This window comes from Euprymna scolopes, chromosome 20 (genome assembly GCF_053919585.1).
Source record: "Euprymna scolopes isolate OS-2025 chromosome 20, ASM5391958v1, whole genome shotgun sequence".
NCBI lineage: Eukaryota > Metazoa > Mollusca > Cephalopoda > Sepiida > Sepiolidae > Euprymna > Euprymna scolopes.
The window spans coordinates 91,643,495-91,671,382 of record NC_136501.1 but is presented as its reverse complement, the minus strand read 5'-3'; the positions used below and the strand labels follow the sequence as shown (position 1 = coordinate 91,671,382).

The window sequence follows — 27,888 nt, the reverse complement described above, 5'->3', positions numbered from 1 at the left end:
ATAGTCAACAGTGCACTGAAAATTAAATTTGTAAATTACATTACTTTTTGTGATGTAAGATAAACCATTCTTAACAACTAGGGGAAATGCAGACTTTACACCAAAGACCAAACAGATTTATTATTTAAAATAAAGTTAAAAAATACAATTCTCTTGTGGTCTTTGGTTCCTCCAGGTATCCTGTCTACTTAAAGGTCCCTCGGATTGGGGAGACCGGTCAGTGTTTGGGTAAATGAATCATTAAATCTGTGTCAAATTGCTTCCCGCCCGTTGTTCTACGTTTGGTCTTTGGTGTAAAGTCTGCATTTCCTCTAGTTGTTAAGAATTCGTTAGGTCATTAGACTTATTTGGGAATATATTTTAACTCTCCCCTTTGTCCCCAATGTTTTATATAATTGTAAATATTTTATTTTATTTGTATTCCCACCCATCCTTCCTTTTTGTTTTTTCTCACCCTCTGTAAAAATTTACATGCACACTCAATTAAGTCTGCTCTTGCAAGGTATTTTATTTATTTTTTTCTATAGATCAACGATTAACTCCTGATGAAAAAGGCCCTTGGGTTTTGCCGCCAATTTTCTTCAAAAAGAATCTATAAGTTTTGTACCATCAAACAGCTTTTTGTATGTGTGTATATATATATATATATATATATATATATATGTGTGTGTGTGTGTATATTAGTATTGGGACGATTAATTGGAATCGGTAATCGTAAAAATCAGAACTACTGAGAGTATCAGAATCCGTATCAAAATCAGAAAACTTTGTGCCTATTTTCCGATGCTAAAAACGATTCTGTTAATTAGTTTTTTTATTTGATTTTGTTTAAAGCAAAATCTTCTACTGTTTATAGTAATGATAAAATAATGAAAATCTAAAATCGATAGATTCCTTACGCATGTATTTTACATTTGAGAAAATATTTGCAAATTTAACATTTTTATGGTAATCGTGAAAAATAACAAATTTATAGTTACATATTTAGAGATTTATAAAGAATCAGAATCAGTAATTGTATCAGAATATGGAATTTAATATGGAAGTAGTAATTATATTGGAATCAAGAAAAATATTGAAAGCGTCCCATCACTAATATATATATATATATATATATATATATATATATATATATATATATATATATATATATATGTATGTTATGGTCAGCTAAATAGAAGCGATAACAAAGCAAATCAGTTTCTTCACTTTTATTGTTCTTCAGTATTTCTATTGTGAAGCGATTTATTGAAATAAAATATAAGATAAAATTATTGAAAAGTATACAATTATGAAATTATAAAAATAAATTATTGAAATCAAAATAACAAATGAAATTATTGAAATCAAGATAATAAATGAAATTATTGAAATTAAAATAACAAATGAAATTATTGAAATCAAAATAACAAATAAAATTATTGAAATCAAAATAACAAATGAAATTATTGAAATCAAAATAACAAATGAAATTATTGAAATTAAAATAACAAATGAAATTATTGAAATCAAAATAACAAATAAAATTATTGAAATCAAGATAATAAATGAAATTATTGAAATCAAAATAATAAATGAAATTATTGAAATCAAAATAACAAATGAAATTATTGAAATTAAAATAACAAATGAAATTATTGAAATCAAAATAACAAATGAAATTATTGAAATCAAAATAACAAATGAAATTATTGAAATCAAAATAACAAATGAAATTATTGAAATCAAAATAACAAATGAAATTATTGAAATCAAAATAACAAATGAAATTATTGAAATCAAAATAACCAATGAAATTATTGAAATCAAAATAACAAATGAAATTATTGAAATCAAAATAACCAATGAAATTATTGAAATCAAGATAACAAATGAAATTATTAAAATCAAAATAACAAATAAAATTATTGAAATTAAAATATCAAATGAAATTATTGAAATCAAAATAGCAAATGAAATTATTGAAATCAAAATAACAAATAAAATTATTGAAAGCAAAATAACAAATGAAATTATTGAAAGCAAAATAACAAATTAAATTATTGAAATCAAAATAACAAATGAAATTATTGAAATCAAGATAGCAAATGAAATTATTGAAATCAAAATAGCAAATGAAATTATTGAAATCAAAATAACAAATGAAATTATTGAAATCAAAATAACAAATGAAATTATTGAAATCAAAATAACAAATGAAATTATTGAAATCAAAATAACAAATGAAATTATTGAAATCAAAATAACAAATAAAATTATTAAAATCAAAATAACAAATGAAATTATTAAAATCAAAATAACAAATAAAATTATTAAAATCAAAATAACAAATGAAATTATTAAAATCAAAATAACAAATGAAATTATTGAAATCAAAATAACAAATGAAGTTATTGAAATTAAAATAACAAATGAAGTTATTGAAATTAAAATAACAAATGAAATTATTGAAATCAAAATAACAAATGAAATTATTGAACTCAGGATAACAAAATTTCAAGCATCATAAAAAAACGTATCCAATACATAATATTCCCAAAATAGTTGGCTTTGATTCTCTGCACTACAGGAATTCTTGTAGCTGACTATCAAAAAAGACTAATTGTGTTATTTTTATCTTTTTATAATTTTGTTAATTCTTATTGTACACTTTTCAATAACGTCTTTTTATTCTATTTTATTTATATTCAATAAATCATTCTACAATAGAAATACTGAAGTACAATAAAAGTGAAGGAATTGATTTGCTTTGTGTCCGTTTCCAGTTGCACTACACTGGAAGTTACGAAGTACGTTAGCTGACTATAACCAAATATTTTTTATTAAATAATTTTTTAATGTTTTCATTTTCATTAAATATTTTTTTTAAATATTTTATTAAATAATTTTTTTATTTTCATTAGCTCATTTATTTTTTTTTATAAAATAACTAGCAGTTCAGCCTGGCTTTGCTCGGGCCCTATCTACTTTTCATAACTTGCCCTATGTGTGATTACCCTTTATGTAAAATGTCAAATGTTTTGATCAGAAATTGTCTGAGTAATTTGGTAGCGACCACAGAGGTAATTTTTTTTTTTTACTTTGACCCAAATTTTGACCCCTTAAAATTTATTGTTTTGGTCTCAAATCAAAATAAAAAGTTTGACCCATGTCCAAGTTATCTATATCTCAAATTTAAAGTGTTCAGACCCCAAATTGGCGGAAGAGTTTGGTAGAATCTGCAAAGGTCAACTCTTTCAACTTTGACCTTTTGGCAGCAAAATTTTCGCCCCAAAACTGATTAAAATGCTTTCGGCATCTTTGAATACCCGTTATATAAAATTTCAAATGTTTAGACCAAAAATTGACTGAGTAGGTTGCTAGACACCGCAAAGGTCAAATAATTTGAACTTTGACTCTTTAGCAGCTCAAATTTTCAACCAAAAACCGATTCAAAAGCTTGCATTATCTCTGAATACATTTATGTAAAATTTCAAATGTTTAGACCAGAAATTGGCTAAGTAATTTGGTAGAGACTGCAGAGGTCAAACGTTTTTCAAATTTGATCGCAATTTTGACCCCTTAAAATTTATTGTTTTGGGCTCAAATCAAATTAAAACGTTTAACCCATATCCAAGTAACCTACATTTGAAATTTCAAGTGTTTCGACCCAAAATTGGTGGATGAGTTTGGTAGAGTTTTCAATGGTCAAATCGTTGAACTTTAACCTCTTGACAGCCAAATGTCTGGCCAAAAACCGATTAAAGATTTTCCCAAATCTCAATACCCCTTATGTCAAATCTTGAGTCAGTAGGTCGAAAGTTGACAGAGTAGTTTGGTAGGAAAATGTACATACACAAACACATACACACACAGACAGACACTTTCACTTTTATAGATATATAGATTTTTTTAGCTTATTTCAAATTACGCTTAGTTAAAAATATAGAAATACAAAAAAATCTTTATGATGTACATACTCATCATGGAATGAAGATGTCATACTCCAAAAAATCATATAAATTGATCGAGAGAAGTTTTTTGTTTTCTTTAATTTAAAAACTCAAACTTTATGAGGAAACAAGGACGACGCAGGGAGCAGCCATATTGTTTTGAATTTTGGCAAAAGTCAAGGGTTACAATTCAAGTTGACTACAGAGATTGTGTTTGTATTCAAAATAATGAAAAAATTTTAATCATTAGAAATCATAAAATTTGATTCTCTTAATTAAATGCAAAATACTTTAGCAATTTATGCAGTTTTGAGTATGTATATCATAAAGATATTTTTTCTGTATTTTTGTTTTTTTAATCCAATGTAATTCTAAGTAAGCGTCATAACTTGTAATTTTTTAATTTTCATTGTCTTTTATTTATTTGTTTATTATTTAATAATTCTTAATCTTTTTCATCTACTTTTTTAGCTATATTTTATCTATATATTAATATGATATATATTCATATTAATTAATATGATATATATAATAATATTTTATCTATATATTAATATATATATTCATATTAATTAATATGATATATATATGATATATATAATAATATTTTATCTATATATTAATATGATATATATTCATATTAATTAATATGATATATATAATATTTTATCTATATATTAATGCGATACCATGTTATTTTGTGTGTCATGCTTACATCTTTTTGCTTCCAAGTGACTGTCGTTTAATTGTTATGACCTTCCATTTCTTGTAATTACCAAAAAATTCTTCATAAGTTTTGGTTTCAGTTTTGATTATAGCGTAAGGAACTCAAGTTATATATATATATATATTTTTTTCTTCATATGTTTTGATTTCAGTTTTGATTCAAGCTGATGAACCCAAGTCATATGGATATATTTTTTTATTTTTGAAATCCCAACTTTATAATATATAAGAATCTATAGAAAATTGACTCTATAATAATATATAGGAAATCTGCATAAATTAAAATATCATATTTAAGCATATTTTATGACCGGGCTATGCCGGGCGTCCCTGCTAGCTTAGATAAATACTTTTGCAGTTTTAACAAAAGAGCTACAATAATATCAGGACGTCTCTATTTACACTGAACATCCAAAGAATGCCAACATCAATATATTACATATGAAAGAGTCCGCTGTGGAATTTTCACAGGTCCTGCTGCTTTATATTTATTAAAATTAAATGATTTTTAATCTTTTCATTTTCATTAAATCATTTTTAATTATTTTATTTTTATTAAATAATTTTTAATCTTTTGTTAATTATTTTTAAAGAAATTCTAAAAGAAAAAATGCTGCTTGACACTACTTTGAAATTATGGTTTTGTTTTACTTTACATATTAATTCAAAAAAGTTGTCTAAAAACAAATATATAACAAATAAATGTTATCAAAGCAAGATAAGTTACTTTTCTACCTAACTGGATAAGTTTTTAGTATTTTTATTTAATGTAAAATGTTTAATCAGTCCGAAAAAAGCATGCAGTGTTTATCGGTGTATTTGAAAAAGACAAATGGCGGCGAGCTCGCTGGTGAATAAGTTTGAGAAAATGAGTCCAAACTAAAAAATTATACAAAATGCTGTTAGAAACCCACCGAATATATGTCAGCCTATGTCACAGTAACTCACTGAATATATGATATTGTGACATAGGCTGACATATATTCGGTGGGTTTCTAACAGCATTTTGTATAGTTGTTTAGTTTTAACTCCTTTTCCCAAACTTACCGTGTTCAACAGAGAGTTCGCTGCTATTTGTATTTTTCAAATACATCGATAAACACTGTATGTTTTTCGAGCCAAATAAACATCTTAAATTTAATAAAAACACTAAAAACTTATCCCGTTATGTAGGAAAGTAACTTCTGTTGTTTTTGATAACATCTTCTATATATATAAAAGCTAAACGTCTGTGTGTATGTATGTATGTTTGTTTGTAACGCTAAAACTTTTGACAGACGGAACCAAACTTGACAAATTTGGTATCATATCGAAGCCCCATCACCCGGATGACAAATATCGAAATTTCACGTCAAACGGACCACTAGAAGTTGGTCAACTGATCAGTTATCTTCGAGGGGGGCCCCCAAAAAACCTGTCATTATCTATATATATAAAAGACAAATGTTTGTTTGTAACGCTAAAACTTGAGATGAAAGATTCCTCTCCCCTAAGAATAAAACATATGTTCAATATCTGCTTTTGTTTTTTCATTGTTTATACGGTCCCGAGCAACGCCGGGTAGCCCTGCTAGTTTGTTATATATTTGTTTTTTGACAACTTTTTTGGATCTCTGTGTATAACCCCCAAAATTTTGTTATTGTAAAATTTACTGCTTTTAATTCTGAAGTGCTTATGAAAGTTGCTTTTCTAAAGACTGGAGAGTTTTCAGTGAAGGGAGGTTATTCATGACATTACTTTGTATGTTGTTTATTTTCTATTTTATTGTTATAAAAATAAATTACTTTGTCATTTATTGTTTTAGGATTTGGTTTTGAACTTGCCAAGTATCTCCTTGAGCAAAACTACCAAGTATTTGCAGGGTGCTTAGATCCTTATTCTAGTAAAGCACTGGAATTGCCTGAATACTGCGCGCGTCATTCACAATTGCATGTCCTCAAACTTGATGTCTGCGACAAAGAATCTGTCAGACAATGTGCTGGTATTATACGAGAATTTTGCTGTGAAAAAGGTAAAGAATTGTTTTTATCACATTTAAAAAATCAAACATCATCATCTGGTTTAACATTCGTTTTACATCTTAGCATGGACTGAAGGGTCTGTAGAAATTGATTTTCAGACTAATCTATCTCTGACCAGGTTATTATTTATCACTCTTTCTTTCAAGTCCAAACTTATCACTTCCACCTAAGTTTTCCTCGGTCTATCTTTGTAAACTGACACTGCTTCCTCTATATCTATGAACCCAAGACTCTCATCCATTCTTTCAATGTGACCACACCATCACAGTCTCCTTTTCAACACACATCTTCCTATACTGTCAAAAGTTAATATTTCTTTGAGTTCAACAGATCTAACCTGTCTTTAAAACTTGCAGAACACATCTATCATAACAAACATCTTGTTGCACAACTACCCACTAAGAGTGCTCCTAAAATTCTGGCCCCTGAATCACAGTAGCTCCTTATGTGACAATGCCATTATACTTTATCTGAGGTCAACAAAAGAAAAAATACATCATTCTCATATCATTTCTTAGTGCTGTAGTTTGATATGCATTAATTTACATATGAATGAATTAACTGTGTTATAAGTTTATAGTGATAGCTAGCTGTGTCTGATGGTGTAGAGTTATAATTGACTGGCTGTGTCTGGCGGTGTAGAGTGATAACCAGCTGTGTAGAGTGATAGCCGGCTGTGTCTGGCGGCGTAGAGTGATAAATCGGCGGTGTAGAGTTATAGCCAGCTGTGTCTGGCAGTGTAGAGTGATAATCGGCGGTGTAGAGCTATAGCCAGCTGTGTCTGGCAGTGTAGAGTGATAATCGGTGGTGTAGAGTTATAACCTGCTGTGTCTGGCAGTGTAGAGTGATAATCGGCGGTGTAGAGTTATAGCCGGCTGTGTCTGGCAGTGTAGAGTGATAATCGGTGGTGTAGAGTTATAGCCGGCTGTGTCTGGCAGTGTAGAGTGATAATCGGTGGTGTAGAGTTATAGCCGGCTGTGTCTGGCGGTGTAGAGTGATAATCGGCGGTGTAGAGTTATAGCCGGCTGTGTCTGGCAGTGTAGAGTGATAATCGGTGGTGTAGAGTTATAGCCGGCTGTGTCTGGCGGTGTAGAGTGATAATCGGCGGTGTAGAGTTATAGCCAGCTGTGTCTGGCGGTGTAGAGTGATAATCGGCGGTGTAGAGTTATAGCCGGCTGTGTCTGGCAGTGTAGAGTGATAATCGGCGGTGTAGAGTTATAGCCGGCTGTGTCTGGCAGTGTAGAGTGATAATCGGTGGTGTAGAGTTATAGCCGGCTGTGTCTGGCGGTGTAGAGTGATAATTGGCGGTGTAGAGTTATAGCCTGCTGTGTCTGGCGGTGTAGAGTGATAATCGACGGTGTAGAGTTATAGCCGGCTGTGTCTGGCAGTGTAGAGTGATAATCGGTGGTGTAGAGTTATAGCCGGCTGTGTCTGGCGGTGTAGAGTGATAATCGGCGGTGTAGAGTTATAGCCTGCTGTGTCTGGCGGTGTAGAGTGATAATCGGCGGTGTAGAGTTATAGCCGGCTGTGTCTGGCAGTGTAGAGTGATAATCGGTGGTGTAGAGTTATAGCCGGCTGTGTCTGGCGGTGTAGAGTGATAATTGGCGGTGTAGAGTTATAGCCTGCTGTGTCTGGCGGTGTAGAGTGATAATCGGCGGTGTAGAGTTATAGCCGGCTGTGTCTAGCAGTGTAGAGTGATAATCATTGGTGTAGAGTTACAGCCGGCTGTGTCTGGTGGTGTAGAGTTACAGCCGGCTGTGTCTGGCGGTGTAGAGTTACAGCCGGCTGTGTCTGGCGGTGTAGAGTTATAACCAGCTATTTCTAACAGTTTAGAGTGATAGCTGGCTGTGTCTAGTGGTGTAAAGATATAAGTGCTGATCTGGGCACGTGTTCGTATATAAAATGATCTTTAAGGAACGAGGGGGAGGGTATGGTTTGATATGCATTAATTTACATATGAATGAATTAGCTGCATTAAAAAGACATTATAAAAAGAGTGAATTAGAGAGGGTAGAGGATCAAGTGTTTGTTACTGAAGAGAATGTCGAAATATAAGAATTCATTTTTTTTTTTTTTGCTTCTTATTAGATTAAAAATGTTCTGTTTGTTAGTAATCATAAAACTTCCCTGAATTTATTCCATCCACTTCTTATTTTTTGTTTAATTTTTTTTTTCCACCCCTGGCAAGACATATCGCCACTTGGACGTAAGGGGCAACTATTTGGGACCATGCCTAGGAAAGATTAACAAAATTTTAGTTTACATTACATTTAAACTTCTGCATATCAGTACAGTCAGGTAAGCATGTAGCAGGAAGGGAATTCTAAAGTCTAGCTGTTCGAGGAAAGAAACTATTAGAGTAGAAAGCTTTCTGCCATTTAGTGACCTCAACTGTGAAGAGGTGAGATTTTGTTGCTAAGCTGGTTTGTCGGGGATATGTACGTTGAGGGAGTCCGAGTGCAACAAGCTCATCAGAGCACATTTCGTTAAAATATTTGTAAAACAGACACAGAGATGCAACATTGCGGTGATGGGACAGGGGTTGGAGCTTAGTTAACAAAGTTGGACCTGTTAGATTGAAAACTCTTTTTTTGGACTCTATCTAAGAAGGAGAGGCTAGTGGGAGATGCACCAGCCCAGATGTGGCAACAATACTCCATGCATGGGCAAATGGTGGCCTTGTAGAGGTACAGGATACTCTCAGTTATGAATTCTTGGTAAAATTATTTATAAAAAAATAGATGACTTGAGTGCCATCAGCGATAACCAAAATTTATGAAGAATTCTTGGTCAAATTATTTATTACAAGAAATGGAAGGTCATAACAATTAAACGGCAATCACTTGGAAGAAAAAAATGTAAACATGACACACAAAATAGCACGCACGCTATCGTATTAATATATAGATTGAACTATGATCCCAGTGTTTTCATCTATGTTATCTGACTTATTTACTGGTCAACTATTTTCTCAATCACTTTCATGACATGATCCGTCAATTTTAAGCTTTTGTAATTGCCTTCATCTAAAACATTCCCCTTTGTCTTTATAACAATTCAGAACTGTACTTGTCTGGAATTCCAATCTTGCTGTCTGAAGGAAGAACCTATAAGAGTAAAAGGCTTTCCAGCATCTATGGACTTCTACAGTGAAGGGGTGGGAGTTTGCTGCTAAATGGGTTTGTTTGAATTATGTACTTCAAGAGGAAACAAAAGTAATCAGGTTATCAGAGCACATTCCATTATACAACTCAGAAGTCATGGGTAAGGTGAATCTCACACTTTTTGGTGATAACTTCATTTCTGTTAATTATGGAGAGCTTCTAGTTGGCCCATATTGTAATGTAAAAAGAGCACAGGGATGCAACATTGCAGTGATAGGACAGGGGCTGGAGCTTGGTTGATAGTGTGGGATCTGTTGAAAAGTTGGATCATCGACAAATTTTGACTAAATTTAAAATTTTTCAAATTTGGATTGAATTTAAAATTTAAAAAAATTTTAGTACTGTTTTCAAAGACCATCAGATCTATATATCAAAATTTGAAAAATTTAAATTCAGTCCAAATTCAGTAAAAATTTTGGTACTTGTATAGTTTAATCAACACATTAAAAAATGAAAATATCGAAAAAAGGTTATATTGTACATATTCGTTATGGAACAAAGTTCTCCGGAAAAAAATTTCACTTAATTTCATCAAGTAGTTTTTATTTTACAGCGAAAAAAACAATTTGTTGTGATATCGAGCAAAAGGTTCGATTTTTAGGAAGAAAAGCTAGTAATAAAGATGGAGGGGGGGGAGTTTCGGCGCTTTAACTGGAGTTATCTCCCCGTGGCGTGTTCAACAAATTTCATAATGGCTGACTTCAACACACTCTCATAAAAACCTGTTTTTCTGCTGTAAAATAAAAACTATTTGATTAAATTAAATAAAAAAAATTTTCAGAGATCTTCAGTCCAAAACGGATATGTACAATATAATCTTTTTTCGATATTTTCATTTTTTAATGTCTTAATTAAACTGTACAAGTATCAAAATTTTTACTGAATTTGGACTGAATTAAAATTTTTCAAATTTTGATATATAGATCTGATGGTCTTTGAAAACTTTTATACCGGCAAAAAAGAAATTACACCGGTTCCCACTATATATATAGTGTCAGTAATGTCTATACTGGTGAGAAGGAGCGACAGTACTCCACTGCCTAGCTGAGCGCTAGTCAGTTATACCCGTATTCCTACCGTTGTACCTGTGATGTTAATATACTTCGTTTGTTAAACCAACCTCAACTTGATTTTCTTCTTTTCCTATTGTGTTACAACAATAACCATCATGCAAATTTTCAGTCTCATCAGATAAATAGTTTTTGAGTTATAAACATTTCCAAGGCATAACTCTGGGAATACGGCATACAATATAGAGAAGTAACGCCCAGATAAGATTTTGGCCCATCCTTATATTGTTAGGCAGTGGTGTGTAGTCTTACAACTTGTGTGTGTGTTCGTCCGTAAAAACAACGAGGACCATCTGATCATCCTATAGGGTAGGGTGGGGGGAGTCATCATCAGTGAGTACGGCTATGGCTGATAAGCCCAATCTTTGCTTGAAAAGTTCTATTGCAGTGGAAACAGGGAATCATAGCAGATGTTGAGGGATTCAAAACATTGTTCTTTTTGCGCTTCTCTGTAGTAACCTTTCGGTAGCTTTCATGTTTGCAGGCGCCGTCATGAACAGCAGCCCGCCACTTGGCTCTATCTAAAGCTGTCTGCTCCCATGATGACGGATCTACGTTGAAGGCCTTCAGTGATGCCTTCAGAGTGTCTTTAAATCATTTTCTTTGGCTGCCATGGGAGCGCTTGTCATGGTGGAGCTCAGCAAACAGAAGATTCTTGGGTAGTCTGTAGTCTGGCATGCAGGCTATATAACCAACCCAGCGAAGCTGAACCTTCATCAGGATAGTGAGGATGCTTGGGAGTCCAGTATGAGTGAGGACTTCTGTGTCTGGTATCCTTTCCTACCAGCCTATGTCAAGCAGTTTCCTCAGTCTGGTGATGTGGAAGTGATTTAATTTTCTAGTGAGCCATTGGTAGACAGTCCACAACTCATATCCATAGAGTAAGGTGGTGAGTATGACAGCTTTATAGACTTTGATCTTTGTCATGGAGGTGATGCCTCTTCTGTCCCATACATTCTTGTGGAGTCTGCCAAATGCAGCGCTTGCTTTAGTGAGTCTGGTGTTGATTTCATCATCAATGACTACATTGCGGGAGAGCGTACTGCCAAAGTAGGTCAACTTGTCAACTGCACTGGTGCTTTGTCCCCCGACTGAAATGTTGGGTTCTGCATATGGTTTTCCCGGAGCAGGCTGATGCATCACCACAGTCTTCTTTGTACTGATTGTGAGACCAAAATTTTCACAAGCCTCTGAGAATATGTTAGCACTGTGTTGCATGCCTGCCTCAGAGGTAACGTTAAGGGCACAGTCATCAGCAAACAGATGCAACCCTAGATTTAGCTTGTAGCCTCCTGAGGTTGAAGATTGATCCGTCAAATCTATACCTGATTCCAATGTCCGCATTAGTGTCTCTGAAGGCATCTGTCAGCATCACAGAAAACAGGAGGCTGTTACACTCTATGTGTAACTTAAAAAGGGTCAGAGGTCTCCCCACAATCTTGCACTCTGGCCATCATGCCATCATGAAACTGACATATAATGGCAATGAATTTTCTAGGACACCCATACTTTGCCATTATTCTCCAGAGACCTTCTCTGCTTACATTGTCAAAGGCTTTTGTTCTTGGCACTTTTCTTGGAGTTGCCTGGTAGCAAACACCATATCAGTAGTACCACGATCCTTACAGAATCCACATTAGCTCTCCGGCAAGAGGTCTTTTTCCAGATGAACTATGAGCCTGCTCAGCATTACTCTGGCCAGTACCTTGCCTGCAATGCATAGCAGGGATATTCCCCGGTGGTTGTCGCAGGCCTGGTGGTTACCTTTATGCTTGTATAGATGTATGATGGAGGCATCTTTGAAGTCTTGGGGAAGTACCTCCTTCTGCAAGATTATGTAGAAAAGCTGATGAAGTTTTTCAGTCAGGGTCTTGCCACCCTCTTTATATATCTCAATTGGGGTAGAATCTGAACCAGGCACTTTCCCAGTGGACAGCAGGCGGTTGGGAGTTCATCCAATTCCTCATTTACGGTAATTTAGGGGAGGCGGTCAATAGCCTCATCACTGATGGTAGAGGGACAGTTTAATACACTTTTAAAATGCTCCGCCCATCTTCTCAGGATCACGTCTTTGTCAGTGAGGAGAGTGGATCCGTCTGTACCGGGGAGAGGTGATGATTTGGCTGGAGTAAGACCATAAATTTCCTTGAAACCATCATAGAAATTCTTCATGTCGTTCCTATCTGTATAAATTTTAATTTCATCTGCTTTCTTGCTTAGCCAAGAATCATGGAGGTGTCCGAGCTTCAATTGAACATTGCTACGCAAACTCTTCCATATGTCCTTCTTTAGTTTGGAAGATGGATCTTCAATATGGGTTTTGTATGCAGAATGCTTCTCCTCTAGCAACTGGGTAATCTCCAGGCAGTTATCATCAAACCAGTCCTTGTGTTTCCTGGAGACTGGCCCTAGACACTCCATGTCTGTGTTGTACACCGTCTCACGGATTGTCTTCCATGTTGTTTCCACATCTCGGTTGTCTATTCTAGCAGGTTCAAGACACTCTGACAAAGTTTCAGAGAAAGATTTCTGGACAGTTTTTATTTTCAACTTGTCGATATTAAATCGTTCTGGAGCTCTCTTTCCTTGACGTCTTCTCTTTGGTTGGATATACAGATTGAGCTTAGCCACTATGAGACGGTGGTCTGTCCAGCACTCGGCTCCACACATGGCCCTAGTGATACGTATATCCCGCCTGTCCCGTTTCCTGATAATGATATAATCAATTAGATGCCAGTGCTTTGAGCAAGGGTTCATCCACAATGTCCTTTTGTGAATAGGGAGGTGAAACACAGTGTTTGTTATCAGCAGGTCATGTCCAGAGCAGCTTTGAAGGAGAAGAAGACCATTGCAATTACATTTTCCAGTACCATGTTTTCCTATAACACCTTCCCAGGCAGCACTGTCACATCCTATTCGTGCATTAAAATCACCAAGTAATGAGTTTGTCTGGATTTGGTATTGCACCTATGATGTTATTCAGGTCTTCTTAAAACTTGCCCTTGATGTCATCATAGTTTGAGCGTATGCACTGACAAGAGGAGCAAATTTCTTTCCATTTGAGAGAGGGAGTCTCAGTGTCATTAACTCCTGTTGGAGGTCCAGCCAGTTTACTCACAAGTGCATTTTTCACTGCAAAGCCAACTCCTGCCTCATGCCTCTCCTCAGGTCCTCTGCCACTTCAAAAGAAGGTGTAGCCCTGACCTCTTTCATTAATTTCACCTTCACCTGCCAGTCTTGTTTCACTTAGAGCAGCAATGTCAATATTGTACCTGGCGTGTTCACCTGCAATGAGTGCAGTGCATCTTTGTGGTCTGTTGGTTTATTTTTGTCCAAGAGTCTACGAATATTCCATGTTGCAATCTTGATAGGTATTTTTTTTCTTTACTCCAACCTCATTATTATGGTTCCCACTGACCGCAGTAAGCCAGCCAGGATATAGTGGAGTGGGCAATGTTTGAGGCACCTTTTCTAGCCCATTCCCCATGCCATGGCGGTGAGCAGTGCTGTCCTAAAAAAGGCTACTCAGACACTCAGACAACTGCCGAACTCCATTTCTGCTCCCTTCAGTGGAGAGCGACCCTATAGCCTGAGCCGCCTGTGTTCAGGTTTGCGGCTATGACTTCCAGTGTGCCCACACTATTCACTTTGTGGCTCGCCAAAAGCCATAGGACTTGAAGGAAGTGGGGGAGGGGGTGACATGTGCTGGGAGTTTTTTAAAGTGAAGCTGGTTTGAGATTGTCGGACTGCCTTCCTCATCTTGGTGGTTATCGTCACAACGTTTTGCCCTCCGGCCTTCATCAGGTGTTTTGTATCGAACTGGGGAACCATTTGTTAGGAGTCTCGAAACCCAACCCTTTATTATTATTACGGGGATACCGTGTTCGGACTCCAGCTAGGTTCTGGGACATAGTTGCTGATTCTCTGTTTTGAATGTTACTTTTCACTGCCTTCGTTGAGGATTGAACTCAACACCTTTGGGTAACTGTAAACTTTGATACAACGTCTAGGACCACTCAGCGATATGTCACTGTGACGATAACAACGAAGATGAGGAAGTCAGTCTGACAATCTCAATCAATGAAAACACCTCATCTCAAAAATACAGACAATTACTATGAAGCTGATTTGCGCAGAGCCAGCCTTATTTTCTCGTCCCAAACCAGCCTGGTCTAGTGGCAAGACAGGATCGAAACAGTTGGGGGCCAGGTAGGGATGCAGGAGCTGCTGGAAGGAGACGAGTATGCCAGCCAACCGCCTATGGGGCTCCACTCCAAGGTCCACAGCTGAAGTCCTCCTCCTTAGTGGTTCGACCTGGTCATGGATGCATAGAAGTTACTCTAAACAGAGTTCAGTCCTGGCTGTTAGTCCAGTCTGGTAAACACTCCGCCCAATGGTGCTGCACCAGCACCGTCCCCTCACAAGGTTTGACAAGCCTGCTGAGGCCAGTACCCAGGGTATCGCTCTTGGAACTAGCATGTGAGAGATTTAGGAGATATGTGAGGACCAGTGACCCCTGTCCGCCCTGTTGGATGCAGCAGCTAGGAATCGAAAGTTGCTACCTCTACCAGAGCTCCCTATACCCTAGTCTTACAACTTCTGCAATATACGGATGACGGACATTTTTTGGTGCATTTTACTAAACTGTCGCCAGGTGGTGCTTCTTAGTCAAAGAACAGGGAACGATAACTCCTACTTTTTGGAAAATTCTTCTGGGAATTTTATCTTAAAAAATCCAATATTGTTTTAATTCAAAACATGATTAATTTAAATTATTAATTTATTTGAAAAAAAAAAATTTTATTTTATAAAAATTCAATGTTTCTTTAATTACAAAATTGTTTTATTAAAATTATATTTTCTTACACAGACTTTTAAATAAATGTTTTTACAATTATATATTGATACATTCTTTTACAATAAATGTTTTGGTTTTCAAATATTTTTGTACTCAGAAAAAAAATCTTGTTTATTACTTATTTGTCATAGTATTTGACCAAGAAGAAATTGTATTTATCGCCCCCTCCCCAACATTACCCCCATCCGTATATTGCAGAAGTGCCTTATTATTTTATATATATTATTGTTTGTAATTAGTTAAAAGAAAAACTAGGATTTCTATTTTTATTATTTAATCAGGTCTTTGGGCATTGGTTAATAATGCTGGGATTGACAGATTTGGAGGCGTGGAATTTGCCACGATGGAAATGTTTGAAAAAGTAATGGACGTTAATTATTTTGGTATTGTCCGTACAACAAAAGAATTGCTACCGTTAATCAGAATGGCTAAAGGTAAGATTTTTTTTCTCTCATTCTTTCATTTTGAGAATGTTTCATCTACAACAGGGGATTCCCTTGGCACCAAAACCAACAGAGCCAAGGCCATTGTTAAGATCAATCACTTTCACCATATCTCTGCAGTAAAAATACCAACACCACCCCAAATTATTCTAACAGATTCACCTCTCCGAATTTCTTGGACAGAACACAGGCCAATACATCTCCTCTTAAGAAACTCAACAATCTCACCAAACCTTCCTCCCAAGCTTCCAACATTTAAAAACTACATAGCTTGAAATGTGACCAATAATCTTTCCTAAGATTCCAGTCTCTCTGCAATAAAAATACCAACACCACCTGTTCCTTTTGCATTTCCAAGCTAATATTACTTGTACATTGCATTCTTTCCCAAAATTATTAGCAGATTCACCTCTTAGAGTTCTTGAAAATAACAAAGCTCGACAATAAAATATAATTGGGGAAAAAAAACACCCTCAAAACACATAGCATACAACTAACACCTATCAAATTGCAATAATCACACTAAGTCCCCCCCCCAACATTTTAAAAAAACATTACCAAGCAATAAACAAACTAAACCAAACAATCTCTTCAGTATTAAATAACCCAAAAGGGTTGATATGCTGGTAAGATAAACAATCAAATCAAATTTAGCAGATTCATATCACCAACAAGTTTCTTGAACACAACGCAGGTCAATACATCTTCTCCTAAGAAACTCAGCAATCTCTCCAGACCTTCCATGCAAGCTTCTAACATTTAAACTACATAACCTAAAATGTGACCAAAATTCTTTGGAAGCTGCCTTGATAGAGTTCAAAACCAACTTCAAAACCTACTAAGTGATGCCCTTTTCTCTTCTTTGCAATCTGTTTCCCACAGAAGAGATATTGCAAGCCTTTCTCTGTTCTACTGTTATTTTCAAGGCAAGTGCTCATCTGAACTCCAATCTGTGGTTATCCCCATACCAAACTTTCCCCCCCAAAAAAATACTCGACTAGCTACAACCACTATCAACAATTTTCCCCACACTCTCTGTGCTTAATTCTAAACACAAATTCCATGAACAAAACTTCTTTCCTAGAACTGTCCGCATGTGGAACACTGCTCCATTGGCCTGCTTCCCGGTTTAATACAACGTGGTAGCCTTCAAGTACAGTGTAACCAAGTTCTTGTTGAGCCGTCCCTATAATTAAATTCTACCCAATCTATACCATTAATGATTATAAAACTGCCACCTAACATTCATTAACCTTTATCCTTGTTATATATCCACACAATAATATAACAAACATGTTTTACACAGTAAATAGACTCTTGAATAGATCCGTTTATATGATGATTGCCGTCTCAAGATTCATTCTGCATTAAGTATCCTCTCATGTGTCCTCAGGTGACTTTGAAGGCCTGCAGCTGATTTACAGGGATGAGGATAGACATGACACACCAAGGTCAATGTCTTAACGGGGTTGATTGGATCCGGATGAGGAATACTGTCTTTGAGCACAACCATGTGCCTTCTCAGTCCAGATGTAGAGCTATGAGGTCGCTGTGGAACATCGAATGACGATGATCTGCTATTGTGAGACTTCAGGTGACTCACATACCCTGCCTTCGAAAGGAGAACACGGCCACACGTTTCACAGATCTAATTTGCATGGTTGCCTGGCAAAAATTCCAGATCGCCCCTCCTAATTGCCCTTTTCAGCTTTGTAGATAATTGATAATTTGAATTAACACATTTCAGGTGAAAACATTATTTACTTATGTGTCATGTCAAAATTAGTATAATTTCCAAATATTGCAAAAAAAAAAAAAATAGTCCAGTAGAAGATGTACTAGCTTTATTTTTAACAAAGAAATCATCCACAATTATATTCTGACATTTTGTGTTTAAAAATGGCAGGCTCTTAATTTAAATCAAGGGAGATGAACCAGTTTGTCATACTGAATTAGTTGCACTACTCTTCCATATCAAAAATATGATAAAACTCGATAAATTCTGTGTCTGGTGTTGTGTATTGGGAGCCAGCTATGTTTGGTGTCGTTTATTGATAGTCAGCTGTGTTGAGTGTCATGTATTGAGAGCCGGCTGACCGGCTGACCTGCCGAAAAGAGAGCATATTAGTGTTAAATACATGTCGGCGACTGATGTGGTAAACAAGAATAATTTTTTCTTGCAAGTTTGTGTTAAAGTTCTCATTTCCTTTGTGACTGTCTCTACAGACTACGTTTGGGTTCATTTGTGAGAACAACAACATTACATTAGTATCACCTACAGTGATCGAATCTTCAAATTCTCAAAGAATGTTATTTTGAGCATTTATACTTAGCACAACTGGTTCAAGAAAATAATAAAAATTAAGACTTTTACTTGGTCATAGTCAACAGAAGGAGAGCAATTTAACTCTGTTAATTAAATAAAAGGTTTGAAATTCAATAAGGCACACTAGAAAAAGATTGGAGGTTACATCGGCCGAAATTTTGTCAGACTATTATCCATGGTGAGATCAGTGATCTAGATAATCCAAATTATACGTTATCCCAAAAAGTCACAGTATTTTGTAGGATGAATATTAATTTTTGGTATTTGTCTACCACACATGAAAAAACAAAAGTAAAGAAAAATCTGTATCATATATTTATCCATTAGGGAAAGAAAATATTGCACACCAAAAATCATGTAAATTGATTAATCAGTTTTATTTTAAAATGAGAAAATCATATAATAGGTTAAAGTAGTTTGCTTTTGAAGCATTGTTCAGTGTGTATATAAAAAGAAATTTAAGTTTATGAAAGGCAAAAACAATGAAAAGGTGTAACAGATAGACTCAAACTGATGCAACTTAACAACATGCAGTCGGGCATTGTCATGACAGAGAATTCGGCCTTTTCTGGGTATTGTTGTGGAAGTTTCTGATGCATTTCACCCAATTGTTGACAGTACTTTCTCTTCAAAAAGCTGTAATGCATGAGACCAGTTGCAGACCACCAAAAAATCAGCATCACCTTCTTTTGCTTCAACTCTGACTTCAGGAAGTGTTGGGAGTTTCATCAGCATCTAACCACTGAGCTGAGCAAGTCACAATCTGGTCCAGAAACGGGTTGTTCTTGTGCAAAAGAAGATGACACTTCATAGCGGCAATTCTTTTGGTTGTTGTTCAGTTCGTGAGGCACCCATTTATCAAGATTTTTGTCTTTCCAATCTCTCTCAAGTGGTTAGAAATCGCCTTATATACGTCTAATTCCGAAGCAAGTTCTCAAATAGTTGTGCGTGAATTGGCTTCCACTAAGGCTCACTACTATGCTTATCATCTTCAAGGCTTTCATTGCCGCCACAAAATTTCTTAAACCACCATTGTGCTGTGTGTTCAGTAGTGGTTCCTGGGCCAAATGTTTCGTTGATATCGCAAGCAGTTTCAACTGCTTTTCAGCCTAGCTTGAAGTGAAATAAGAAAGTTGTGTGAATTTGCGTTTTTTTCCATCTTGTAGTCAACATTCTGAAAAGAAGACATAATTGTTTTAAAACGATTGTAATTTAATTGAGTAGATAGAGCAAAAAATGCTCTTTTAAAATGATATATAAACTAAAGGTATAATGTATTTACTTCATTTGAAATCCAAATTAAAAATTACGCAAGAACCCTCTTGTCAACCTAATAGGAACTCCAGTCATTATTAAAATTTATTTATTTTATTGTTTAATTTTTATTGTCAAATTTATTGAATTTATTTAAAACACATTTTTATTACTAATTACACAGATTGGGCAAATGCACTTAAAAAATACTTGTATTTTTTACATTTTTTTTACAAATGCATCTTTTTTCTAGGACGTATCGTGAATGTGACTAGTATGCAAGGGAGGGTTAGTATACCCTATCGGACTGCTTATTGCCCTTCAAAATTTGCCATTGAGTCGTTTTCAGACATCCTGCGACTAGAATTGCAACCTTTTGGCGTCAAAGTATGCATCATTGAACCTGGACACTTTGGGGGTGCCACCAAAATTCTTGATTCACAAGTAAGTAATTATTTGATTTGCTCAAACTATAAACTCTCATTTTCGGTAGAGTGAACTTTCTCAAACAAACTGAGATGTAATGTGAAGTCTAATTGGGAATTGGGCTGTATTTTGATGAACTAGGACACAAAAGCATTATTTGGAAATGGTCTTTTCCTTAGAAAACTAGGCCTTATTGTGAAATGTGCTTTTCTTTGACCAAAGGCTTACAAAAGAAATCTTCTTTCACCAACACAATGCACCAGCTCACATTTCATGATTGTACATTCAAACTTGTTCCCCATTCACCTTATTTACCAGACTTGGCCCCCTCCAACTTACATCTTCTCTCCCAAATGAAAATAGGCTTGGCTAGTTGCCATTTTGCCAGTGATAATGATGTCATAGCTGCAGTTTAGGGGTCTCTTGAGTCCCAAACAAGAGTTCTCCTGCACCGGAACAAAAGTGCGGTTCTAGTGCATTTTGTGAATCAGACGTATGGAAGCATCCGCTTGGGTTTGCCCAAAACTTTATGTAAACTGCCGGATTATGGCGAGCATCAACGAGAAAATCTTATGAATGCTATGAAACAGAAATTAGTAACATTCTTTGTATACAAATTACAATAAAAAAAATAAAAAAATAAAATATAACTACAACCTACCGTAAATTAAATTTTTTTTTTTTATCGCATAATTAAAAATTAATTTTTCTTGTGGTGGATAGGGTTAGGATTTAGGGTTTAGAGTTAGGGTTCCTTCAATCAGTAATTTTTTGCAGCTTGTCCAGCATTATTAAATTTGTTGCAGTGTGAGTGATATTCCATGATTTACATTTAACAACTAATTTTATTTGTTTTTTTCTTCCAAAATTTATTAAAAGTTGTCTGCTAATTATTTGGCTTCTCATTGTCTCTTTGTAATTGGTTTATCAATTTGACCAGCACTTGGCCAGCGCTCGCCATATTTCAGCTGTTTTCATTACGTTCCGGGCAGACCCAAGCAGACGCTTACATACATCCAGTTCACAAAATGCACTAGTACCTAAAATTGCTTCGGCATCATTGGAACAGTGTTCAGCAATTTTGAACTGTTTGATGCTGTCTTGGTTCATCACTATCAACTGGAAAACAAAGTTGTTCAGCCCTTGAGCAGGACTATGTTGAAAAATAAATTATCGAAAATCCCTTATCCCTTTTAAGTTTTCTGATGTTTGAAAATTTTCATACACTCCTCATACAATTTTTAATTGTTACAAGGGTTAAGCAAATGCACTTGATAGTGGTAATTACCGAGGCTTTTAATTGATGAATCAAATCCTGAAAATGATTGAGCCATAAATCAGAAGTTGAATAAGCATAGAAATTCAGTTTGGTTTTATGCCTGAGCAAAGAATAACTAAATTATCAATAAATCTATGTACAATATTTTCTGAGACAATACAATTTGATATTGAAATAAAACCTCTTCTCCCACACAGATTACTCAGTCACTATAAAATTTAAACATATGACCAAAGCGAAAGTTAAGACAACAAATGTTTATACAGCAAATCATGAAATTTGTAGGGTGAAGAGAGATAGATATACTTTACATAGAAACATTTGTATACTGATTTTATTTGATACTGATTTTATTTGATACTGATTTTATCAAAGCAAGTAAACATATTATGTAAACAAATTGGTACAGTAAATAAAGAACTTTGGGATGTTTACATGACAGTTATATATAATGAAATTAAACATATATTGGCATATACTGTATATTCATTTAAGCAAATGTTAATAAAAAGCATGCTGGGTTTTTGGTTTTAATTATTTTCTGCTTAATATTTTCAATTTTCAAATTATTCTTCGTGTATTACTGTTGAAGTGTTGCAAGTAAAATCCATGTTCTTTTTTTTTTTTTCGTTATCGGTGTTGCCCCAGGGGCATTTTTAGGGCTAATAAAAACACTCCGTTTTTGGAACTATTTTACTATATTTGTCCAAAATTTTCTGTGTATGTCTATTTATTAGCAGTTTTGCATGGTACTGAACTCAAATTTAAATATGTTAAGGCTGTGGGGACTTTTGAGGCTAAATGGGTGGGTGGTTGCTTGAGTCAAATGATGGACTTTGTTTTTTTTTCATGGTGCAGAACTCAAATTTACAAATGTTAAAGCCTAAAACTGCACTGTTTGTTCATTTTCACCAGGATTTGATGTCCCCTGAGGACTTTTGGGGTTAAATGGGGAAGGGGGCAAATGCTGAACTTAGTCATTTTTTTATGCCTTGTTCACTGTGCACTCACGGGGACCATGCATGCTTCACTTGTTTTTAACCAAAACCGAAAGTAGCAAGGAGTATTTTTATATCCGGATGCTGTTTTGGCCTAACACTATTTTCTGCTAACGAAGTTGAAACTTATTCTATTATGTTGAGATTTCTCCATCAAACTTTATTTAGTATTAAAACTCTTTTTATTTTACATGAGTCTCCTCTCTGGGATCTCGTTGAAGTCAAAGTGTAAGCAGTGCAGCCCTCGTCAACTTCAAACTTTACAACATGCTTGTTCGTTGGTTTGTTATGTTTTAATTTGAAATCGAATTTTCATGACTATCCGTGCAGATTTAATAAATTCTGGTGCATTTGATTGTTTTTTTTATTTCCTTTCAGAATAATTTTCTGCAAAATTCTTTAGAGCTAATGTGGGAATCCGCATCTGAAGACGTCCGTATGACATATGGAAGGGAATACCTAAATCACCTGCGTAATTTCGTCAAGGAGGGAGTACAAACCAGCTCCACAAACATCCGTCCAGTTGTGGAAGCCATGTATCATGCCATTCAGAGCTCAACACCAAAATATCGCTACCTTATTGGAGGAGGATACCATTTTTTTGATATCAACACTGTAAGGAATTTTAATTATTATTATTTATTATGATTATTTTTATTATTTATTCTTAATTATTTATTTTATTCATTTATTTTTCATTATTTTTATCTATATATTAATACGATAGTGTGTGTTATTTTCTGTATCATGCTTGCATCTGAGTCCTTTAATTGTAATGGACTTCCATCTCTTGTAACAAATAATTTTATCAAAAATTCTTCATAAGTTTCGGTTTTGATTATAGCTGATGGCACTCCAGTAATTTATACATTTTAAAAATAATTTTATCAACAATTCTTTATAAGTTTTTGTTTCGGCTTTGATTATAGCTGATGGCACTCAAGTTATATATATATATATATATATATATTTTCAGAAGTTTTTGTTTCGCTTTCAATTAAAGCTGATGCACCCAAGTCATATGGATGTATATTTTTTGTGATTGCAACTTTATAATATATAAAAATCGATAGGACATTAACTCTATAATAATATATGCAAAATCTGCAAGAATTAAAATATCATATTTAAGCGTACTTTACGACCGGGCTATGCCGGGTGTCCCTGCTAGCTTAGATAAATACTTTTGCAGTTTTAACAAAAGAGCTACAATAATAGCAGAGCATCTCTATTTACGCTGAACATCTACAGAATGCAAGCATCAATATATCACACATGAATGAGTTTGCTGTGGAATTTCCACAGGTCCCGCAAGTTATTTATTATTAATATTATTTATTTTATTTTTATTGATATTATTATTATTTTATGTTTATCATTTAGCAATACACATGAAAAAGTTGAAAATATTTAAAATATTTCAAGAGTGGCATGCATAGAAAGAGCTCGATAATTTTAGAAAGAATTTTTAAATTTTGGTAAATTTTTACTTGCTTTTCACTTTAACAATCACCTTTAAGATTATCTTAACTCTTACAGGTTGTCGAGTATGCTGAAAACGAATATTGCATTTAAATTTGCAGCAAAAAAAGTAGTTTTCTGGATATTAAGCAATGTAATTTATTGTTATGCCTTGTGGTCATTTTTGTATGCGTATATAACAAAAATAAATTACATTGCAACTTTTGGGGGTACTTGTACAGTTTAATCAAGACATTAAAAAATGGAAATATTGAAAATAGTTTAAATTGTATGTATCTGTTGTGGAATAAAGTTCTCTGAAAAAAATTTCACGTAATTTCATAAAGTAGTTTTTTTTTTTGTTTTTTTTATCAGCGTAAAAACAATTTGTTATGATACCGAGCAAAAGGTTCAATTTTTAGGAAGAAAAGCTAGTATTAAAGATGGGGAGGGGGTGTCGGCGCTTTAAATTGAGTTAACTCCCCGTGGCATGTTCTAAAAATCCAAACAAAAATTCAAAGATATCTACCTTCAACGTGCTGTCATAAAAACATGTTTTTCCGCTGTAAAAAAAATTACTCGATCAAATTAAGTGAATTTTTTTTTTCGGAGATCTTTAGTTCAAAATGGATACGTACAATATAACCTTTTTTTCAATATTTTCATTTTTTAATGTCTTGATTAAACTGCACAAGTGCCCTTTTTTTAAAATCTGACCAAAAATGCAAGTTATGACCATATTTGGGCCTCGCACGTCTGGATATGTACCCTCTTTAAGACCATATGAGTTTTGTCACATTTTCTTACACTATTTTTTCGATAAAAATACTTTATCTTTATTAAAAACATAAGATAAAACAATGAAATTTGCCACTTAAATGTACTTTTGTGCAAGGAATTTGAAAATGTCACTGAAAATCTCCAGTAGTATATGATTTCCAAATAATCTGCTGTAAATGCACATAAATATGTTGAAATACCATAAAAATTCCATGTATCCATTAAAAAAAAAAAAAAAAAAAGTTAAAAGTTGAATTGTAATGCATTTTATGTACAAAAAATGGAAACCTAATACTATGACTGTTTAAGAATGAATACCGTATATTTTGGGGTATAAGGCAACCGTCAGATAAGACAAGGTACAAAATTGAAGCAAATTTTCATAAGATGCTTACCTAGAACCGTATAGATTCAACATCTTTATCCTGCGCCATGGGCCCTGTGGCACAGTGGATAGAGACGTTGAATCTCTACGGTTTCAGATAAACATTCTCTGAAGATAGTGGTTTCAATCCTACCCAAAGCCGGCCAGAGGCTTACTTGACCAAAGCGTATTGAGACGACAACAACTATGGAAGGCAGTAATTGCTGAGGATGTAGTTAGGCGATTTGGAGTTACCACCTGACGAAGGCCAGAGGAATAGTTGGCCGAAACGTCATGAAACAACAACTAAAAGAGATGAGGATAATTGTCTGCAATAAATAAATTAATAAATAATGCTTATCTCAATTATAAATTTCAATTAAAAAATATATATAAAAATTTAATGTAAAATAATCTTGGATTTTAGAGCTATTCTAGCGTTTTAGGGCAGTTAATCAGTTTTTTTCTATGGAAATAAATCCTGTATGCTTTTTAATTTTTCTTCTTTTTAAAGACAATTATGTTTGCTTTTTAGAGGGTTTTTGTAGGAGGAGAAGGCTTGCCACTCTGACTTCGGGTTAGTGGTAGGGCTAGAGGCAATTACATTTGAACATCTTGAAAATTTGGGAAAAAGAAAAAAAACAAAAACAATTATTTTATAACGGCAGATTATTTTCAGATAAAAATTTTGTTATATTCCTAAATACTTAGGAAATAAAGACAAACGTGAGTTACACCGAGTGGTATGTGTAATGGGGTTTATTTATAATACAGAAACGTAAGGCTGCTCGCCTAAGGTAAATAGAAGTACATAGTAACAAGTATGGGGAAGAAAGTCTGATAATCAACACGTAAGACTATCCGTCTTACTGCGACTGCTTGTCTGCCGCTGTCTGCCGCTGTCTGCCAAACAGTCCAATATATATATACAGTTTGTAACCGGTGTATAGCCAGTTATGTTCCTTCACAACACCTCCCCCTGAAGCTGAAATCTTCCTGATTTTAGCTTAAATACCTCTTCCTTTTAGGGTCAGGGCTTAATCTCCTGGTAACTTTTCTCTTTCTTGCGCTTTTCCTTCTGGTCAGCGTTACCCGGGGTAAAGGTTTCTGTCCAGCCCGTATGGTCGGTTCAGGCGAAATATTCATTGTTTGCGGTACACACGCTGGTTTTGGTATATCAAAAATATCGCACAATGTTTCCATTGGTGTCTCTTCCACATTTGGAGACAGTCTGGGACGTATTTGATTTCTGTGTCTTTTGCAGACAAAACTTAATCCTTGGATGGTATAGACCATGCTCCCAATCCTTTTTTTGATAATACCTTCAACCCACTGATTTCGTCCATTTTGAAAATTTTTGAAATATACATTTTCACCTGGGGAGAAGCACTTGGTATTAAGGTTTTCTTTTTTGAAAACTTTCTTTTTCTCTGGTAGCAGCCTATCGAAGACAGATCTTATCTTTCTTGCAAACATTAGCTCAGCCGGGGAAGAATTGACATTATTATTAGGATTTGGTGTCACCCTGTAAATTGCTAAAAATGTTTGAATACATTGTTCGTCTGTGTCCGTAGTAAGATTTTTCTTAAGTGCCCTTTTAAACGTATCTACAAATTTTTCGGCCAACCCATTCGATAGTGGATGGTACACAGGTGTTGTCATATGTAGAATATTTAGTGAGTCACAGAATTCTTTGAATTCATGAGCAGTAAATGCTGTTCCATTATCGCTCACTAAGGTTTTTGGCACTCCAAAACGGCTAAAAATTTCATTAAGCGCACTCACAGTGTTTTTTGCTGTTGGATGTCTAAACTTAAATATTTCTGGCCATTTTGAAAAAGAATCTACAATAATCAAGTAAAAATAACCATTTATAGGTCCCGCATAATCAATATGCAGACGTGACCAGGGTAGGTCCGTCATTGGCCATGGCGTCGTTTTTACTGGAGGATCTCGAGCTGCTAATTGACATCCTCTGCATGTCTTGACACATTTTTCAACTTCCTTGTCCATACCAGGCCAGTACACATATCCTCTCATAAGGGATTTCATTCTCGAAATGCCCGGATGACCTGTATGAAATTCCTTCAGAATTTTCCTCTGTAACGTTAGTGGAATTACGATCCTCTCACCATACATGAGCACATCTTCACAGATGGAAAAAGGCGTTGTTTGATCTACCTTTTTATTTTTTTTTATCCATCCCAATTGATTTTTCATTTTCTTAATGAAAATGTCATTTACTGCCTCTTTTTTTATTTTTTCGAAAGTTACCGGAAGTTCACGTATCATATTACACATTGAACTTGTACATTCACTTTCGTCTTTAAGCGCAGCAATTACCGTTTCTTCGAAACTTTCGCTTCTTTTAGGGATCAACCGTGATAATGCATCTGCGTGTCCTAACTTTTTTGAGGATACATGTTCCATCTTAAACTGATAGTTTAAGAGGGTTACAGCCCATCGCTGTAATCGATTCGCAGTATGTGTGGGAATGCCTTTCTTTGATCCAAATATGGTAAGTAGGGGTTTATGGTCGGTTTGCAAAATAAAAGATCGTCCATGGAGAAATCGATTGTACTTTGTAATTCCAAATATTATCGACAGCGCCTCTTTTTCAATTTGGCTGTAATTTTTCTCCGCTGCAACCAACGTTCTTGAAGCATGGGCGATAGCTTTTGTCCTACCATCCTCATACTTGTGAAGTAATACAGCGCCAACACCGTAATCACTGGCGTCCGTTGCTAGTATTAGTTCCTTTTCTGGATTGAAATGTGCCAATGCTA

The 27,888-nt window shown here is 34.7% G+C and overlaps 1 protein-coding gene across 5 annotated transcripts in view; it reads left to right on the top strand.

Moving 5' to 3' along the window:
• LOC145241544 (D-beta-hydroxybutyrate dehydrogenase, mitochondrial-like) overlaps positions 1-27,888 on the top strand; it is a 47,522-nt gene that overhangs the window by 8,874 nt on the left and 10,760 nt on the right. For all 5 annotated transcript variants that reach the window (XM_080104608.1, XM_080104611.1, XM_080104612.1 and 2 more), the window contains 4 exons: positions 6,463-6,669; positions 16,053-16,205; positions 20,048-20,238; positions 22,876-23,112. In XM_080104608.1, coding sequence (XP_079960734.1) covers positions 6,463-6,669; positions 16,053-16,205; positions 20,048-20,238; positions 22,876-23,112 — 788 coding nt within the window. The remainder of the gene's footprint in view (positions 1-6,462; positions 6,670-16,052; positions 16,206-20,047; positions 20,239-22,875; positions 23,113-27,888) is intronic.